The sequence below is a fragment of the Palaemon carinicauda genome, chromosome 11 (assembly GCF_036898095.1).
Source record: "Palaemon carinicauda isolate YSFRI2023 chromosome 11, ASM3689809v2, whole genome shotgun sequence".
In the NCBI taxonomy this organism is placed as follows: domain Eukaryota; kingdom Metazoa; phylum Arthropoda; class Malacostraca; order Decapoda; family Palaemonidae; genus Palaemon; species Palaemon carinicauda.
The window spans coordinates 114,250,618-114,271,523 of NC_090735.1; the positions used below are offsets into that span (position 1 = coordinate 114,250,618).

At 36.4% G+C, this 20,906-nt stretch overlaps 1 protein-coding gene across 3 annotated transcripts in view; it reads left to right on the forward strand.

Moving 5' to 3' along the window:
• The window catches only part of LOC137650124 (ras-responsive element-binding protein 1-like), a 44,351-nt gene extending 24,695 nt beyond the window's left edge, over positions 1-19,656 (forward strand). Inside the window, exons 1-4 of one of the 3 annotated variants that reach the window (XM_068383259.1) lie at positions 10,328-10,739; positions 12,355-12,656; positions 13,811-17,596; positions 17,878-19,656. In XM_068383259.1, coding sequence (XP_068239360.1) covers positions 10,664-10,739; positions 12,355-12,656; positions 13,811-17,596; positions 17,878-18,171 — 4,458 coding nt within the window. In that variant the 5' untranslated portion in view covers positions 10,328-10,663 and the 3' untranslated portion in view covers positions 18,172-19,656. Of the gene's footprint in view, positions 1-10,327; positions 10,740-12,354; positions 12,657-12,735; positions 13,080-13,810; positions 17,597-17,877 lie in introns of those variants that run through there. The other 2 variants (XM_068383258.1, XM_068383260.1) reach the window with 2 other exon arrangements.
• Positions 19,657-20,906: the final 1,250 nt, after the last annotated feature.

Here is a 20,906-nt window from a genome sequence, read left to right on the forward strand (position 1 = left end):
AACCCTCTCCCTGGTTACAACTCATTTTGCCTACACATGGACAGAATAGTCTGACCTGTGCCTTTCCACATTATCCTCTGTCCTCATACACCTGACAACACTGAGATTACCAAATAATAATTCTTCACTCAAGGGTTTAACTGCTGTATTACGCTGTAATTGTTCAGTGGCTACTTTCCTCTTGGTAAGGGTAGAAGAGACTCTTTAGCTTTGGTAAGCAGCTTTTCTAGAAGTAAACTTCAAAATCTAACCATGGTTCTCTTAGTCTTGAATAGTGCCATAGCGTCTGTATCATGGCCTTCCACTGTCTTGGTGTAGAGTTCTCTTTCTTGAGGGTACACTCGGACACTTTTCTATCTTATTTCTCTTCCTCTTGTTTTTGAACATTTTATAGTTTATATATGTAGAATCTAATTTTGTGTTGTCATTGTTCTTGAAATATTTAATGTTGATTGTTTATCACTTCTCTTGTAGTTTATTTTATCTTGTTTCCTTTCCTCGCTGGGCTAAATTTCACTGTTATAGCCCTTAGGGTATTAGCTTTGCTTATAATAATAATAATAATAATAATAATAATAATAATAATAATAATAATAATAATAATAATAATAATAATAATAATAATAATAATAATAATAATGATAATAATAATAATAATAATAATAATAGCTTATTTATTTTCTTTTAGTGATCCAGGCAAAAGTTGACAGTTTTTTCTTTTAAAATACAATGATTAAAATGTCGAATTACACCTGTATATTGTGCCACAAATTTCGAATAATAGTAAATTTGTTTCAGTATCTGAAGTCATATGATTATGCAACTAAGTAGAATTATCCGTTGCATTTGCAGTTCTTACTTTTGTCATTTATTGTATTTATATTTGTATTTTTTCATTGACAAAAAAGATCTTGGGAAGTAGGACAATAACAGATGAAAAATGCTTGACTTGCTGTCTGCAGTTTTCTATTCCTAATGTAGAAAAGATTGGCTCAGACAATAGGAAGCGTATGTTTGTGTACATTTCGGGGGAATAATGAATAGAACAAAGGATGTTATTAAACGGATATATTGCTCATACGTAATAAGTGAAAGCTGATTGTAGGAGAAAACTTCCTTCCTTCATGCTACGTTGTAGGTGACGCATCGAAAACAAAATCAGTACGAAGGCTATTACTACCTGTGGGGAAAACCCACATAGGCCTTATTCAGTTCTTTATCTTCAGAGAATAGGCACAGAAAAATGAACCCGGATTCAATGTAAAACGCCAGCATGTGACGAACATCCGGGTGCCTCAAAAGTCCTGTGATTTTGGCACTGAGACATGGCACTGAACCTCTCCTACTAATCTGTTTTCTAGAATCTGGTATTATTTGGTTTCGGTGGACCTGCGTTTTGTAACGTTTCATGTAGGTATATGGTTTCATAGTCTCTCTCTCTCTCTCTCTCTCTCTCTCTCTCTCTCTCTCTCTCTCTCTCTCTCTCTCTCTCTAACCCAAAGGAAATTACACTAACTGTGCTTCCTCATGACACTCCAAGGCTACAGGTGTTCATTGCCTAGAACCAGATGTTCAAGCGTAGAGCACTTCAAGACAAGAAAAGGGGAAGGCAAAAGCAGACCATTCTGGTAATTTCGGGTGCAGTGTGTGGAAGATATGCTATTCACTATTTTAGGGGGGGTTGGGGGTGGTCTCAAATGCATATCATTACTGGTTCTTCAAAAAAAAGAAAAAAAATTATATAAAGTTGTCGCCTATTATCAATGTTTTTATACTTGCTAAACCAAATTTTCTTAGCTCCGCTTTAGTCTTTTGTAATTATGATATGTTTATTAGCCCATTATTATGTTTTGTAGTTGGAAACATATTGACATTAATACGTTTTACTTTTATGTACTTCTAAGCTTCTCGCGTTACATTTCCAACAGATAGGATCTTTAATTGTATGTATACCTGTAGCCTATGTATACATTGTCTACCTTCATAACCTTAATTAACCTTAAGGGAGAATAACTATAAATATTTCCAACAAAATTACTAGTGTTTTGGATGTCATTCAAGCGAAGTGATTCAACGGCCTTATCTTGTGTTTTGCACCACTACCGGCGGACGTATAGTAGCTCTCTCTCTCTCTCTCTCTCTCTCTCTCTCTCTCTCTCTCCTCTCTCTCTCTCTCTCTCTCTCTTATGCATCTCATTAAAAAATTCTCGTGCATTGACGTCATTCGAAAGGAAACACTGTCCTTTTGAATTTGGTAAACGTACCGTCTTGTGACGTTCATTACAAGATCAGGAAAATCGTCTTACTCTCATCCCCGTCCTCAGTAACTTTCCTTTTGGGAAATACTGGATCAGGTAATTTCCTTCTAAGTACTGTCTTGCCTGTATTTGTTATGGCACGTGAGTTGATATAATATTAGCGCGGCTGGAATTTACGTTTGTAACGTGTAGAATCTTGTTACCCACATCACATCCGTGGTATCGATTTCATCACTTCTTTTGATAGGGGCACCTGTGAACTTTCTTTTCTCTTCTCGATGAAGAAAAATACTGGAAGTTTATTTCCATAATGATTTCTTCTGGTCTCTCATATTGATTGATTTCTTCTTATTATTGATGTTAAAGGAAAATTAACTTTTTATTCATTGGAATCCCTTGTTTACTTATTACGTAAATGTTATGTTAAGAAGTATTGATGTATATTTGATGATACAGGTAACTCGTAATTATTTGTCCTTTAATTACCCTTGACTGTGTTCCACCCTTATATCCCTGGTACAGAAATTGACGGTCTGTTATATTCTAGTTTTCCTGTAATTCATGTACTGTATAGTGCAATTGCCTTCTGTGAATGCTGCTGGCGAGGGTCTAAATGCTACCAACCTGAATTCTGAAGAATTTGAACAGGAACCCTCTACATGAAATCCGAACGTGACGTTATCAAACCACAACTTTCTAATGTTAGGAAACTAGAGATGAGTTAGGCTGTTCTCTAGAATCGGCTTAGAATAGTAAGTTACGTCTATGGAACGATTGTCTCTAGGCGAGCAAAGGAGGATTGTAAGACTTGTCTCCTTCGAGATCCGTGTTGCAGTGTTGCCAGGTTTTGTAAATGAGAAAAGGCCAACTTCTAATCAACAGAAGCTTTAAAAATCCAACCCATTAGAAGAAAAGGCAAAATATAGTATTTAAGTCCCGCCTTTTTTCATATGACTAAAGGCCAATAAATTTTTTAAAAAGGCCAAATTTGAGTTTTTTTGGGCCTAAAAAAACTGCCAAACTGGCAAACCTGTATTGAACAGCTTGGTCCGATAAACCCTATCTTATTTAATGGTATGTTTGGGAAGAAGAAAGGTTGGTTGAATAGGCAGAAAAAAAAGTGTGATTATGACTGTACCTGGTTGATGTCATTGTGACGTTGCTAGTTTGCGTCACTCGGCCAGAAGACGGCTCTCTCTCTCTCTCTCTCTCTCTCTCTCTCTTCTCTCTCTCTCTCTCTCTCTCTCTCTCTCTCTCTCTCTCTCTCTCTCTCTGTTTTCAGTTTTCATATCTTCTTTATTTAAGGTCATAATCATAAAGTCCTGAATGTATACAGTATTGCATCAGAACTAAGTCGAGAATGAATCACAGTTCGTGCATTATCAGTAATACAAAAACCGTCAACTTTTATTACACCTTCACATGTAACTGGTCACTCCAGGTGAGCATCCCTCCAGGTGAGCATCCCTCTCCCCAGTGGCATCCCACGTCTCCCTTACCCTCCATCCCAGATCCACAGCCTCCCCTTCCCCCTCCCCCATCCGCATCTTCCCAACCTCTTTTTCTTCTCTTGGCTCGACCTTGAGGATGCGTAATCCTTGAGTTATCTCGCTTAGAATGTCCAAAAGGAGGTGAGGTACAGAATGAAGATATTTAATATTGATATGTTTGCGTTGTTATTTAAAGGAAGGATATTAAAATTTTAAATGATTAGTGAAAATATCTTTTTATAACCTTTAGGTAGTAAAAAGCTATGGAATTTTCTATAATGGTGTAGTAGTAGTAGTAGTAGTAGTAGTAGTAGTAGTAGTAGTAGTCTAGACAAACTGGCTAATTCTTGTAGTCCTGAATCTCGCTGCGGACGAGAAACATCCGTGTTGCATGTTTGTCTCCGTCACCTGTGGGATAATCAGAGTAGCTTCCACTTGCTCACCTGTGTGTACATCATCCCCTCCTTAACTGACTCATTGTTATTTCAGAAGCAAGTGCGATCAATTTGCATGCAGAGGACGGCATTGATTCTACCTAGGTACCGGATGTGTTAGATTTTTCCCTCCTTTTGATTTCGATTTTTTTTTTTTATTAGAGATGGACTTCAAATTATATTGAGTGTTTGATTCTTTGGTTAGTGATCTGTTTTTTTCCATTGGGTTCTCTTTTCACCATTGCTGCATTGTATAGAATTTTGTAAAATTGTAAATTGAATAAATATTGTTCAGATGAACTCGCCGTTCAGTACGTTATCTTGATTCATCGTTACACAAAAATAAATAGGATTGAATAGTCTGTTAAATTCTTCACCAGAAGCCCATGTTTAGGTGTATATGAACTTATTTTGATAAATTGTTATTTCTTCTTTGAATTTTCATCCCAGTGGGTCTTAAGATTGAGTCTGTCATCCTTTAGGAATTGTTTTCCTAAGATTATCACCCAGGATGTGTGTTCCGCTGTACTTTCTAAACCAATGTGTGATTTTCGTCACCCACATCCTCTTCTCTCGGGAAATCCTGTGTAGGACATCTGAGAGAGAGAGAGAGAGAGAGAGAGAGAGAGAGAGAGAGAGAGAGAGAGAGAGAGAGAGAGAGAGAGAGAGAGAGAGAGAGTCATAAAAGTACATATAGTAAACACAGGATGTGCTAAAAAGAACAATAAAAGAAAAGATAAAAGCTGCACCCTAAACGGAGGATGATATACGTGTCTTTGTTATCGCCTTCCATTCATGTTTCTTTCTAGAAGCATCCGATAAAAAAAAGTGTTGCGCGAGATTAAAGCGGGAAACTTTTCTAGTTACGTGCAGCAAGCTACACGCATATCGATGCGTCATTCTCATGTACGTGGCAAATGAAAATGTACGAAAAATTACATATTCAACTAAATAGGCTTATCTATCGTTTTTAAAAAAGATAATTTTTATGCTAGACTAAAGGAAGGTTTGCCCCCTTTTTTTTTTACCTAAGTAAGGTATGGGTATGTGTTGTTACCAGATGTCATGAGATTTATGAGGCTATTATCATAATAAGAAAACAGAATATCCTCTTGATTAGAAGAGAATGCAATAAAACGATATTTGTCATTCAGATAGCCTCATCTTGTAAATGAATCAGGGTGCTGGAATTCAGGTAGATAAGTGGACAAGAATGTTTACGTGGGTCGAGAGTTAGGTGTAGTAAGCGGAGAGAGAGAGAGAGAGAGAGAGAGAGAGAGAGAGAGAGAGAGAGAGAGAGAGAGAGAGAGATGCCAAGATGCTGTTATAGTGGTGAGAGTGGGTTTGAGTAGGACCGAGAAAGGAGATGCTTCGTGTGACGTCACGGAATGCCGCGATCACTTTTACCTGGCAAATCTGAATATGAATGTTAGTTCACTGACCTTGCAACAAATTATGGCGTGAATCGTATCAGCTACAACAATGACACATTAATTCAGCTGGTGTCTTCCACATGAGCAGGAAATTGAATCAGGTCTGAAAGATGAAAGAGAAGAACAGAGTTGCAAATGAGTCACCAGTCAGCCTCCTTGCAGGATGCTTGCCCGGTGTATCCTGATATTCTCCCGAACTGCGTCCTTGAGCGGGCAAACATATTTGGGGTCTATGTAGGTTATGAGTAAGGGTTTCTCTCTGGGGTGACCAGCGGTTGGTTCTGTTATTCTATTGTCGCTGGAGGAAGAAGTATTATTCACTCGTAACTACTGGAGGTCTTTGTTATAGTTTTGGTGTTTTGTTAAAGTGTCGACTAAAGAAACAGTATCATTCAATTTGTTAATTTAATACTCCACTTATTAAACAAATCAACTCGTATCGTTGTAAGGAATAATTGAAGCTTTAATACATCAATGCCTCAGTGACTATTCATGGATAGTTCACCTCAAGTTAGATCTAATCTGTAATTTATTTGAGACTGCAGGTAGCTCCATTAACGTTGGCCAAATAGTAAATTAATATAATTATGGTTTCACTGTTGAGCAGCTTTTCTCTTTATGACCTGCCAAGACACAGATGGTATTGTTATGGGAATTAATGTAAAGTTTCTCAGTACAGGCCAGCCAGACCATCACTGTATAAACGGTAGCTAAATCTCTCTCTCTCTCTCTCTCTCTCTCTCTCTCTCTCTCTCTCTCTCTCTCTCTCTCTCTCTCTCACTGGCAGAACAGAAAATGGGAGTACAGGTCAAAGTTAAGAAAGTATCAATAGCATACTTTCATGAGTAGAATTAGATCCTCAATATCATGAAGTAGGTTTTATGAAACTATAAATGAATACAAGTACATACAATAGTGTATATAAAGAAGTAGGCACTTTATATATATATATATATATATATATATATATATATATATATATATATATATATATATGGAGATATATATATATATATATATATATATATATGTATATATATATATATATATATATATATATATATATATATATATATAAAATATGGATATATATATATATATATATATATATATATATATATAATATATATATATATATATATATGGATATATATATATATATATATATATATATATATATATATATATATATATATATATCCATATTATATATATATATATATATATATATATATATTATATATATATATATATATATATATATATATATATAACATGAGAGAGCAAATTTCCTTTGGGATTTGCGGAATTTCAAAACCAAGGTATATACTGTAGAATACAGCGTAAAACACAGGGAAATCACAGCTTATCTCCTGACCTTGATTGAAGTCATTGCCACTCTAACCCCAGTTTAGTCAGGTTTTCTCTGAAATTTGTAACTCATGAACTTCTATTTGTTATAAAAACGTGTTTTGTTTTCATTTTTTTGTTCATAATTTATATAGCTGAATCATGACGAGCAGGTTTCGTCTTATCATTTCGTACACTTGATATTTTTTATGGTTATGTGTGAGTTGTTATCATATTTGTAACCGAATGTACGGACATTGATATATATATATATACATATATATATATATATATATATATATATATATATATATATATATATATATATATATATATATATGCATACTGTTACTATGCATGTGTATGTTTTATTGACTGCCAATTAAAACGTATACTGTATCCTCACAAAATCCTATTGCTTGTGGCAAAATGTGTTTAAATCGTATGTCATACAAATGTAAAGCTGCTCAGCAAATTGCTGCTATTCTTCATTTCGGTTTAGATGAAATAGTCGGGGACGTGAAGGCCCTCGTTCATATGGATTAGGGTGTTTGCTTATTGCTGGATATAGGGTACACCAATTCCCCTTATCTTGATGTACCATACATCTTGAACCCCCCCCCCCCTCTCTCTCTCTCTCTCTCTCTCTCTCTCTCTCTCTCTCTCTCTCTCTTAGTATTCATCTGAATTGTGTGCGTGTGTGTACATACACCCCTCCACACACACACACACACACACACACACACACACACACACATATATATATATATATATATATATATATATATATATATATAGATATATATATATATATATATATATATACACTTGAGAGAGAGAGAGAGAGAGAGAGAGAGAGAGAGGAGAGAGAGAGAGAGAGAGAGAGAGAGAGAATATTCAAAAGATTCTTTGAAAAAGAGCAACCTTGTCGAGTCCAAATCAACTTACTACTCGAGATGGATAATTCGTAAACTCTTACGTCCTAATCAAGTTTGTGGAAGAAATAGAAAAAGATTAAGCTGTTTAGATAAGACAACTGATGTTATACTTAGGAAATTTTCCTATTTCGTTTACTGTGGACCAATTTTGATAATTAGAATTATCATATCGTAAGCGGGACAAAGAGAGAGGAAGAAGTGCCTGAAAGTGGTATCGTTATCATGATATAAGTGTGTATTTATGTTTGCTGGAAGTGGAATAGAATACTGAACCTAAGCATATTTGTTTAAGGAAAGGGCATTTAATGGGCAAAATGTTAACCTTGAGTCCTGGAAATAAAACTTTATTTTATGAAATTGATTATTCCATGTTCATATTGTTGTTAACCTTCCGGTGACTTTGCAAACACATTCGTATTTTTCAACTGTTAAGGTTAAATCGATCTAGGATTCTCTCTCTCTCTCTCTCTCTCTCTCTCTCTCTCTCTCTCTCTCTCTCTCTCTCTCTCTCTCTCCTTACGTTAGTAGTCTGTGTCTTGAACTTTTAAAAGACGACCGTCAGGAATGGTAAATTGAACTGACCGTTTTATTTTCGATATATTTTATAACCAGTTTGATATTTTTACTAAATAAAAACTATTGAAAGATCTTTATCTGAATGTGTGTGATTACAGTCACACTTACAGAGAGCGAGCATGTGACTTGAAGCGGTTATCAAAAGCTTATAATTTTATCTGATAGCAAAAAACATGTCTTCTTGCCAGAGCAATTGCAACGTTTTTAACGTTCAACAGCAGTTTCCATTTATACCTGGAAAGGTACATAATTTGTTTCTTATTAGTGATAGTTCACTCATTTATCTCTCTCTCTCTCTCTCTCTCTCTCTCTCTCTCTCTCTCTCTCTCTCTCTCTCTCTCTCTCTCTCTCTCTCTCTCTCTCTCAGTTGTTCATAAGATGTGCTTTCAAATACACCTTTATAACTTCATAATGTCACTAATTTTAAACCTTTCTTTAAGGGCGTTATTCCTTTTTATATTTCATTAGCACCTTCCCTAGTTGTTTGCTCAAAATACTTTGTTTACTTATTAAGACTGAACTACTCTTTATTTACGTAATGAAATTTGGAAATGTAAATCACCAACACAATCTCTTGGAAAAAAAAAAAAAAAAAAAAAAAAAAAAAAAAAAAAAAAAAAAAAAAAACAAGAAATTTGAAAGTGTTCTTTGCACGTCACTGATAAAGGCATTTCAACCGAGTTGTCCACTTTCTTCTTTTGTCCTTAATTCATATATCATTTGGCCTGGAATTTTCCACTGCAGAAATATTCAGCGAAATACCATTACTGTTTTCTAAGTAATGTGTTATAAATAAGTCCATTCATTTAGCCAAAAGACTACTACCGGAAGTCTGGTGACGTACGGCAACTCGCTGGTCTTGTCAGACACTGTGGTGTCGTTCGCCTTACCCAGGCGACCCTTATCCGTGCCCACCCCCACTTTACCTGCTAATTGAACCCCCAATTTTTGTGGACCTGGGTTCCACTGCGTTGAGTTCTTGATCAGGTGATAGTTAATTTTGCCATTTCTTTCTTTGTATTATGGAAATGAGGGTACAAAGTCTACTAATTTCAAACTGATTGGCTAATGTTGGAAGAATTCAATTTTATTTGAATAGTTACACACACACACTCTTGTATATATATATATATATATATATATATATATATATATATATATATATATATATATCATTTCTCCATGTTTCCTTTCCTCAGTGGGCTATTTTTCCTGTTGGATCCTCTAGGCTTTGCATTCTGCTTTTCCAACTAGGGTTGTAGCTTAGCATATATATATATATATATATATATATATATATATATATATATATATATATATATATATATATGTGTGTGTGTGTGTGTGTGTGTGTGTGTGTGTGTGTGTGTGTGTGTGTGTGTACAGCTCTCCCCTATAAGCTACGTTTGCATGTTTAATCCCCAGCATCCATACGACAGTGTAGGTGTTAATATTAGTATATTTATGATATTTCTATATGCATATGCCTACGACGCTGCATTAATAGGAAAGATATCATTTGGATGTAAATACCAGATGGTGATGTCATCCGGCTGGTGAGCGTCTTGCCCGTCAACTCCGGATGAAGAAGATACGGCCGGATGGACGACTGATACAGTTGCCGTTTCATGATTTGCCAATCGATTTTATATAATTTCGTAAAGTAACTGAGTGGAATATAATTAGAAGAAAGTGGTCTTTAGTTATCAATTACCACCAAGTTGTTTACTTGATGGAAATTTATTTGAAAATAAGCACCGGAGACATAGGATGCACCGGGACAATCGGCAACCGCCGCTGTGTATAAATTTCGGGAGAGCAACTCGTCATCTCAGTACCTCTCTAACCTTCACGCTAGTCACACCTCCGATTTGCTCACACAAGATACGAGCCTGTATATCGTTACAACCCTTTTAGAGAGGAAGGGTTACACAAAAGAAGTTCGCATCCAGTGCAATGGTTATTACATTAACTCGTAGTGCATTGTTTTAGTGAAGAGTAGCATGTAGTGCTTTGTAGTGGACATATTAAGGAAAGAAAAAGACTCCAAACTGCTATGAGCGCTGCTTTACCAAAGACATAAGTTAGTTACGTATATTTATTGTTTGGCAGCGCTAATCTGCAGTGTCTTTTTAATTTGGTTGAAGCTTTAATTACTGTAGTTCTGTGGAAGATTATTAGACAATGGTAGTCTCAGCTGAGGAATACCGCCACAAAATCTTCGGAGTCATTCCCTCTCCCGACCACACCACTTTTTATTGTAAGTGCTCAGTGTTTATTGTTATCGTCTCCAGCCAAAATCATGTTTCGTCCAGTTTTCTTCTACCTTTCTCTCCTGTTTCCAGTGTTTTTGTCAGTTTTAATTCGTCCAGTTTTATTCTATCTTTCTCTCTTGTTTCCGGTGTTTTTGTCAGTTTTAATTCGTCCTGTTTTCTTCTATCTTTTTTCTCCAGTTTCCAGTGTTTTTATCGGTTTTGATTCGTCCAGTTGCTTTATCTTTCTCTCCTATTTCCAGTATTTTTGTCAGTTTTCTTCTATCTTTCTATCCTGTTTCCAGTGTTTTTGTCAGTTTTCACTCTACTTTCTGTACATCATCATTGTTTATTTAAGGGGATTCTTGTGTAGTTTATTCTATATACATTAATTTGATTATTGCGAGAAAATTATTTCCAGCTATTTAACAGTAATTTAATTTCTGTTACGGTTATTTTTTTATTTGTTTACGAAATCAATTTGTAATTTTTCTATTATATTAGTGTTAAGATTTATTATTATTTTTTTTTTCAACAATAATATTTGAAATATAATTGGCCAAGGAAATGAAGCGACAGTTCCAATGGATTGTAAACAAATTACGTTGGATTGTTGGGGTGATATATAAAGTTTTCTGGATTGTTTGTGAAATAACGCTACTTTTTAGCGTGGATAGCGTTTACATTAGTAATTTATGTAGTGCAGTCGTAAAAAATTGTATATAATAACCAATCGTCAAATAATTGGTTGTAGTTGGTATTATAGATGATTTTTAATAGAAAAATGCATGCTGCAATAAGTAGCAGATACACAGGATCTCCCAATTTCTTCTAGAATTTAGTAGTAGTTAATGACTAGTGAATTTTGGATGAATGTGTGTGTATATATATATATATATATATATATATATATATATATATATATATATATATATATATATATATATATATTGTGAAGGATATGTATATAGTACATTTAAACATATGAATTTAGTTTGAAATTTTTTATAGGAGTTCATCTTATAGCTTATTTATAATGACTCTATGTATAGAAAAACATTCCTATACAGAGAACTGTTATTCAAACACGTGAGGTTATGCATTGTTACATATTGAATTAAAAGAATAATTTTCAGTCTTAAGAAATTAGTAATTTTGGAATCCCGTATCTTTCGTTTTGACCTAATTGATAATTTTTTTTCAGTTCAAGTGGATAACTTTCTGTCCATTATTGCAAGTTCCAAGTTTCCTGAAGCTGTTTTGATAACAGAAATATGAATTTTTTTCCGCAATCTAGTTTTCTATGTTTGTTCCTATGATTTTATTTTTTTGCCAGTCCGTAATTTCCAGTGGCTATTATATTTTGATCACATTTAGAAATTTTCTGAGACTCCTTTTATCCATAAATCTGATGGCTTTACATTGCTCATATTTTTGTTTGTAATAGATTACAGGTGATACTAAAACACGGTGGATTTTATCATCAGTAATGCTGATAATTGAATATTTTTCGCCTGTAAAGGTCAGAAAAATTCTATTGTTTGAACTTTTATGTTGTGTTTGACCTTACGGATGATGAAGTCGATAGAAAGATAATTTCTCATTTTTTTTTTCTTTTCTCAGGTGAAACAGATATGGCTGCGGCAACTGCCTCTCCAGAGCCTAAGGGCACGTTGACCCCCCCAGGCTCCTCCCCACTGAGGGCGGAGTGTGACCCCACCAGAGACTCCTCCCACGGCTCCACACCCCCATCACCAGAAGCTCCCCCAACTCCAGACTCCGCCCACATGGCCACCGAGCCGACCAATCACAGCGCAGCGCGTTTCCAGCCCGCCAATGACACAACAGAGAGCCGGCTGTTGACCAATCAAGAGCCTCTCTCCGGGGCCAAGAAACGGAAGGCAGCGAAGGTTCACAAAGTGGAGGTAAGGGCACTTCTCCCCACCCCTCAACCAGTGTCTCCCCTCTCCCCTTCCCTTTTCAGTTGAGTGTTAGGTTGATGGTCAGTGGAGAAAGAGAGGGTGGACAGTGGCGCAGTATTCCTTGTAGAAGTGCCTCGGATGCCACGCTTGTATAGGGAGCCTTTGCCACACCCCATGTAGTAGTGTGGCAGTAGTGCTGCTTGAGTGTGCGATTGATCCTGACTGTGATCGTATTGAATGTGGCTGTACATAGTGCATACAAGTTTACACTTTGTTGTTTAAACCTCTGTTTTAGAGATTTGCCTATTTATATGTACATATTTTTGTTAATATGGTTCAGTGATTTATTACTCAATGGTGCTACGGCAGTTTACGGAATTTGTTCGTCCTGGACTATCTCAAGTTCTATCCATGTGTGTGAACATGGTAAGCTGAAGTGTTCATAGTGCCTAATTATGCTAGTTTTATCCGTATTTATATATTTTATTAGTGAGATGCGACTCTGGGATTTAATTTTTTTTTTCAAATTATTGACTTGTTCATTCCCATTCCATAATAGATTTTGATCGTAATGAGCTGACTTCTAAAGTAGTGTAGATGGTGTGAATGGCATTATGCGTTTTCATGATTCATTCTGTTTACATAAATTTCTGTACTTGGATGTGCTTATAGACAAATTTTGTGCACTTATATATATATATATATATATATATATATATATATATATATATATATATATATATATATATATATATATATATATATATATACTGTATATATATGTATATATATTTATGTCTATATATATATATATATATATATATATATATATATATATATATATATATATATATATATATATATATATATATATATAGTGTGTGTGTGTGTGTGTGTGTGTATTTTCGCTCTGATTTTGAATGATAATAGGCCTATATGTTATGCAGGTTCCAACACCACATTAATTTGCGTGATATTTGAATTTCATAGTTCCTTGATTTTAGATTATTATTTCACTTGATTGAAATTGAAGACATTATTTTTATGTATTGGAAAATTGTTTGGAATATTAGACATATATGACTGCTCTGTTTTCATATCGGGAATTTTAGATAACTCATTTTTTTTTTCTTTCTTTTCTTTGCTTCTGAAAATAGATGGAGTGTGGGAGTGAGGGCGAGGGAGACATAGGAATGTCTGGTAGCTTCAACTGTCCAGTGTGCCAAGAGGAACTACCGGACCAACATGAATTCACGCAACATATACGGAAGCACAATCACGTCATCGAAACCGACAATGGAACCAAAGTCTACTGTTGTGGCATCTGCCAAAAGCAACTCAGTAGCAACAGCTCTCTCGACCGTCACATGCTCGTCCACTCCGGAGAGCGACCCTTCCGCTGCCACATCTGTGGCACGCATTTCACAACTAACGGCAATATGCATAGACACATCCGCGGACATTACCGCAACAGTGGCGGGGGTAGCGGTGTCGGCACCGGGTCAGACACAGGAGAGAGTGACCTAGGATCAGAAGAAGGAGTCTCCTCTCCCAGGAAGAGATCGTTGGAAGACGAGAACACAGGTTCAGTAAAGGCTGTGAGACTCAACACCAGCGAAGTAGAAGAGGAAGAACTAACATGTCCTGCGTGCGGCGTCGAACAGCCTGGCCAACATGCCCTTGAGCAACATGTGGAAACCATTCACCCAGAGTATCAAGTGGCATGTAATAAGTGTCAGGTTGGGTTCAAGAACTACAGAGGTTTACATTTGCACAATTCCATGGTACATCCTATGTCAAGCTCATCACCCCCTCATTTAGACCTTACTCTGACAGACTTTTCGAGCCCGAAATTTCCTCTCATTGCCAAAGAAATTTGTGAGAACAGTAGCCGAATGCATGATCTGTCAGGGGAGGAAGGTCAGGGATTACACAGGTGTCACCTATGCCATATTACATTCCCATGTGCAGAAGCTTGGTTAATGCACATGAGAGAACACACTGCAACCTCTGCATCATCTCCTCCATTCAGATGTCCACGTTGTGTCATGAGATTTTCAAGTCTTGCAGAGTTTGCACAACACCAGCAGCGCCATCTTTGTGAGGAACCACAACCTCCAAAGGAAAGTTTTCTTGCAGTCCTTGATCTGCTTCAGAATCGGGACTCTGGACATGCAAATGTGGCCTCCTTATTGGCAGGGAGGTTAAAACCACCCTTAGGAATGCCGCCACCAGGACAGCACTCTCCAGCTCCAGCAGATTCAGCCAAAGCATCTCCAGAGCATCCAACAGCTAGTCGTATTGCTTCTACTACCACTAGTTCAGCAAGTGCTTCTTCAACCCTGGCAGCCACTGCTGCAGGAATTTCCCATGATGAGCAGTTTGCTCGTGAGTATAGAGACATGAAACTAAATGGCCAATATCCGTGTCGCCTGTGCAAAGATGTCTTTGCAAATTTGCGCAAACTTAAGTCTCACAATCTTGTGCACATGCTAGCACCCCCTTACAGATGTAACCTCTGTACTTTCTACAGTAACGATAAAAATACATTGAAGGAGCACATGAAGAGCCACAAAGGAGACACACCTTATGAATGCAACATCTGTAATCTTGCGTTCACTACTAAAGCCAATTGTGAACGCCACATAAAGAATATACATGGCCGCCAGTCAAGAGATGAAATTAAAGTCTGCATGACTTTTATCCCACAAGAAAGTAGTGGTAGCTGTGATCGCTCAATGGAAACCGTATGTCATATTTGTCATATTGATTGTAAAGCACGATCAGTGTTGAGAGACCATATACGGTCCTCCCACCCTGAAGGCATGACAAAACCTTTTTCATGTAAACTTTGTGGTGGCACATTCTCATCTGAAAACGACGTCATGAGGCATGTTATTCAGCAACACCCAGAAGCTGCGTCTGGTCCTACTCTGGAAACTTTAGTAGCCAACAGATCAACTGAAAGTCACCATGAGCACCATGACCTCACACCAGTTGAGTCTCTCTTAAACTTTTCAAAGTTGCCCATGGGAGTCCCTCTAACTACACATCAGTCACCATCAACTTCATTACCAGTCACATTTCCGCACAAACCATCTGCCCCTGCACCCTTAGTTCCATCTCGTCCACCTACACCCATAATGGTTCCGTGTCACACACCAAGCTCATCTGTCCTCTCTCCTGTTGAGGATGACTTTCCGCTTGACCTCAGTATTGGAAAGAGAGAAAAGGAAACAGAGGAAGAAACAGAAATTGAAGATGAGGAGGAAGTTGATGTAGAAACTGGTGATATTAAGACAGAGCAGACTGAACCTGAAGATCTTTCCAAGCCTCGAAGTGAACATGTAGAAAATGAGGAAAAGGAGATCCCTTCAGAATCTGTCCCTGAAAGCACAACAGATGTTCTAAAAATCCCCAAGCCACCATTCCCGTTAGGAGCAATATATCCTCAACCACTGTCTCTTTGTCCTCCTTTCAGTTCTCACCAGTATCATCCATTGTTCATGCCTCCCTATGGTGGCCTTCACCCTGTACATAATTTTGATCCTGCTCTTCTTGAGGAATATCAGAAGGAGCTTAAGCGTGGTTTACATTTGACATCTGGTGGTGGACTGTTGAGTGCCACCAGTGCATTTCTTCCTAGTAGTTCTCCTTCTTTTCCTCTCTCTGCTTTAGCTTTAGCTGCAGCTCATCGGGATCCATTGCGGGTACCGAGACCAGATCTTCGTACTAGTGAATCAAAATCTGATGACTCTATGACAGATAACCACAATAGTTCAAAGTCAGGTGATGATGATGTAATGCACTTCACAATGCGTAATTCAGTGCTAATGAAAAAGCCCAAGCAAAGGCGCTACCGAACAGAACGTCCATGGCGATGTGACCTTTGCGACAAAGGTTTTACTCTCCGATCAAACATGGAAAGACACATGAAGCAGCAGCATCCGGATATTTGGCAACAGAAACCCCGGGGCTTGAATGCACAGAGACAAGACTCGACAGCACCTTCAGTTAATGCAGAAAGTGCTCATACTATCTCTGACGCAGTCAGAGAACAACTCATCATTAAAATTGAAAAGGAATCTGGTGATGAAAAGGGAAAAGATGGCGAACACAAGGAAGAAGAAGAACGTGAATTGGTTATAGATGATAATCCAGGAATAAAGATTGAAGATGACGATGATGAGGAGGAGGAAGAGGATGATGATGAAGGTGAAGAGGAGGAGTATGATGATGATGAGGAGGAAGAGGAAGGTGAAAGAGATGATGAAAGGAATTTAGAGGATTGTAGTGCCGATCTAGCTAGTGTACACAAGTTATTGTCTGCTGCCTCAAATCAGAGTTTTCCTTGTTTTGGAAGTGAAGGGGAAGAGGATAACAATGTTGATAATGACAGTAATAGCAATACTTCCTCTGGAGAAGCCAAGCGCAGTGCATATTCATCTGCTCCTCAGAAACAAAAGTGCCCCTTTTGTCAAAGAAAATTCCCATGGTCAAGTTCTTTAGTCAGACACATTAGAACTCACACTGGCCAAAAGCCGTATTTATGTCCAGTCTGTCGCTTTCCTTTTACCACAAAATCCAACTGTGATCGGCATCTACTTCGTAAACATCCTGATTCACCCCACACTGTTGGTGGTGACCGCCCTTACCGTTGCTGCAAGTGCCCAGGTGCAGCCTTCACTAGTCTCGAAAGTCTCAGGAAACATGAGATGTTCAAGCACGAGAAAGCCAGTGACACAGCTGTCTCGAGAGATGATTCGAGACCATTCCGTTGTCATGTGTGTGAGGTACCCCTTGCAACCCGAGACATCGCACTTCAGCATCTTGATGAAAACCATCCTGAACACAGTGCAAATGTTGTCAATGCTGAACCTGTCACCTCCGACAACAACAATGATACCATCTCTGTCGCACCTGACTCAACCACAACAGATAGGGTAGGTTCATTTTTTAGAGGCACTTATTATGCCTATGTTTGTTCTAGATTGTTACTAAATCGTAGTGACTTATACTACTGTCAAATAATAATTTTGTATCTCATTTCTTATTTATAAAGTTACTTTTACTTGTTGAGAAAACGTTACAAGTTTTAGACACATTTCATTTTCTTGTGTAATACAGAGATTTGCTTGTTATTCATAATTATAAATGTTTTATCGTAATGAAAGTTGGATTAATTTACAAGCCATTCTAATCCACACCCTCTCTACTTTTCCAGGTTAGCTGCATGTTTTGTCTGCAGAGATGTTGGAGTTTAGCAGAATTAAAACAGCATGTCAATTCCCAACACACTCGGGCGTCTTCTCCAACCGATTCCAATGACGGTATCCCTAAAGCTGAAAGCCTGACGTCGTCGTCAAGCGAAAAGACAGACATCAAAGAAGAACGCAAAGAGGAATCCGAAGGAACCGACTTCATTTCCAATCTACTTGGAACCAGACGAGCGGTTGTTGATCATCTCTTGACGTCCAAGTCAGCTGATGACGCCGCCAAGCTCTTGGGCGTTCGATAATGTTAATGTTGTGTACTAAGAGAAGAAAATCAATTATTTAATATTTAAATAGACTGAGGGTGTGTATGTTCAAGATTTTTAAATTCCTTAGCAAGGTGTGCAATATGTCCATAGCTTGTAGTTTTCGTTTTGAGTGTTCCAAAACGATTCGTTTCTTTTCATTTCCAATCTTTAACGCATTCACAGTTTGCCTTGAAAAAGATTAATCATTCGTGCCTTGACAACGTGCCCAGACTCTTCGATATTTGTAAGTTAATGGTTATGTATATAGTGTGTACATAGAATAACTTCATGGTTAAAAATTTTGTTTATATTATCATTTCATTCCTTTGTCTGTGATGTCTTCTACTTCTAGTTTATTTTTTTCATTTATTTTTTTTTTTTTTGTTATTCGTTATTGTTAATTGTTTGCTTGTACAGTACCTGCCAAATATTGTCTTGTAGTGTTTCTTTAGTTGCCAAGATTCCAAACGTTTTGTTCAAATAAGAGGGGCCAAAATCACTTTTTTCTTGTGCCTAAGCTTTCGTTCGCTTCTTTCACCGATGTTATACTTTCTATACCAGTGATGTATGTTTTGTATATGGTTCTGTACCAAGAATGATTGCATATCTTTAAGTAGATTGAGACAATCTGTATGGATCAGGGATTGATCTTTTTTTTTTTTTTTTTTTTTTTTGCTCCTTTATATCATCATGATCTATTTATGAAGATTTTTTTATCTCCAAAGTATTAAGGCTAACATGCCAAAGTTAAGGTTAGTGTGTAAATATACCTTTATTATTTATCTCATGTACTAGTAAGGTTACATTCTTATTCCAAAGTTTGTATATTTATACTACCTTAGATTAATTTGAAACAAGAAAAAAAGTTCTTTATAGTGTTGTGTTCCTATTAGTTTTATATTTGACATTCCAGACTATATTACCTCATTATTCCTTACTTCAATTTAGTCAGCAAAGTAAAGAATTCTAAACACTTCAATTGTTTGCAACACTTTCTACCCCGAGCCTGGCACTCCCATACCACCTCGTTCGGTTATACGCAGAGGTCACATTGTAATTTTTATTTGTAAGATATTTATATCCATCGAAGTGTAAATCTATGCAATATTTTTTTGCATGTTTCCCAAAGAAAGTTTTGCCAAGTGTGGAGATGTTTGTATTTGAGTGATGTCCTTTTTTTTTCTATATCTATTCTGTATATTATATACCGGGGCAGTATACGAGATATCATTCCTTGTTTATTAGGATATGGTCTTGCTATTGCCGCCCCAGTTCAGTTTGACAGCTATTTTGATGGCGTGATGCCACAAATATTTAATATGACAAATAACCAAAGGTAGTTGTATAAATATAGATTATTTAAATCTGTTTGATACTCTTAACCCATATTGTTCAATCACCTTGTTCTGATGTGTTATTGTCAAAGCACCAGTTCAAAATAATAATAATAAAAAAAGCCTTGGAATACATAGCTGTGATTGACATTGAATTTGATTTATCCTTTACCTTTTCTAGTGATAAGAAGACAAAGTCTTCTTGAATATACATAGAGGGTTTTATGTTTTTTACCAAAAGAAGTGAGAAGTCGAGTGATAACTGTTGATATTTATGGAATTGAGAGCATTATTGAATTATAAACTTAATAAGAAATGAAGAATTTTTAGTATCTTTAAATGGCATGAGAGCTTATCATTATCAGCATCTTCTGAGATGAAATAAAAAAAATTCTTGCGAAAATTTCAAAGAAAAGGAGGAAAATCTTGGATTTGAAACATTTTATAAATTAATAAGATGGAGGCAAATCACCTTGTGTTAGAAACCAAAAATAGATTATAGAGGTACGAGTTGCAAAAGAAATGGAAAGCAAAACTGTTTCCTTATAAGGATTGCAGTTAACGTAAATAATTGTCCGACAGTGGGGAATAGCCGTTCGGTCGTTAGCTTGACTCAAGCTTTACCTATTTTTCTTAATAAATTAAAAGTAGATAACTTAATGTTACTTAGTATAGTAACTTAGTGTTAATGATAAGTAAAATGAATAATAAAATTAAACATGAATTAAATGACTTAAATTAGTAATTGCCTAATAGGCCTTAAGTTCGCGCGTGCGCAATATGTACCTGTCAAAGGTAAGAAGTAAATTACCTCCGAGGTTGCCACGACGAACAGTTCCAATAAAAAGAACTCAGTGGAAAGGCCCACATCTTCATAGGATATTAACGCTGAACAAAACTAAACGTTCCAACTCCAAGACAACGGCCATTTTGGAAGACGTCAACGTCTAGCTTTGTGATAAGTGATCTATATTATTCTGTATCTTAGGACATGTCCAGGGAAAAGGGCAATGTCACAAAGTTTTAGTGGATCTATTATTTGATGTAAGTTGTTTTGGTTTTTGAATAATTGTTTTGTTCATTGAATATAAGTAAGGTTGGAATTAAAATAAATTCCAACACTTGCTCATCAAATTTCAGATTTAATCAAGGAAAGTAAAGCACTTGTTATCAATAGATTTCGTGAAATTAATGAATGGTGGTAAACCTACTTGCTATTAACATTACATAAATGAAAAAATTAAGGGTAAATTCCTTATTCTTCAATCCTCTGAATATGTCAAATTCTTTCGTGAAGACTAATTTGACGAATGAGTGAAACTCACGAAGTAAGAAACTTTATTTGAAGTCAATCTGATGTTTATATATATATATATATATATATATATATATATATAT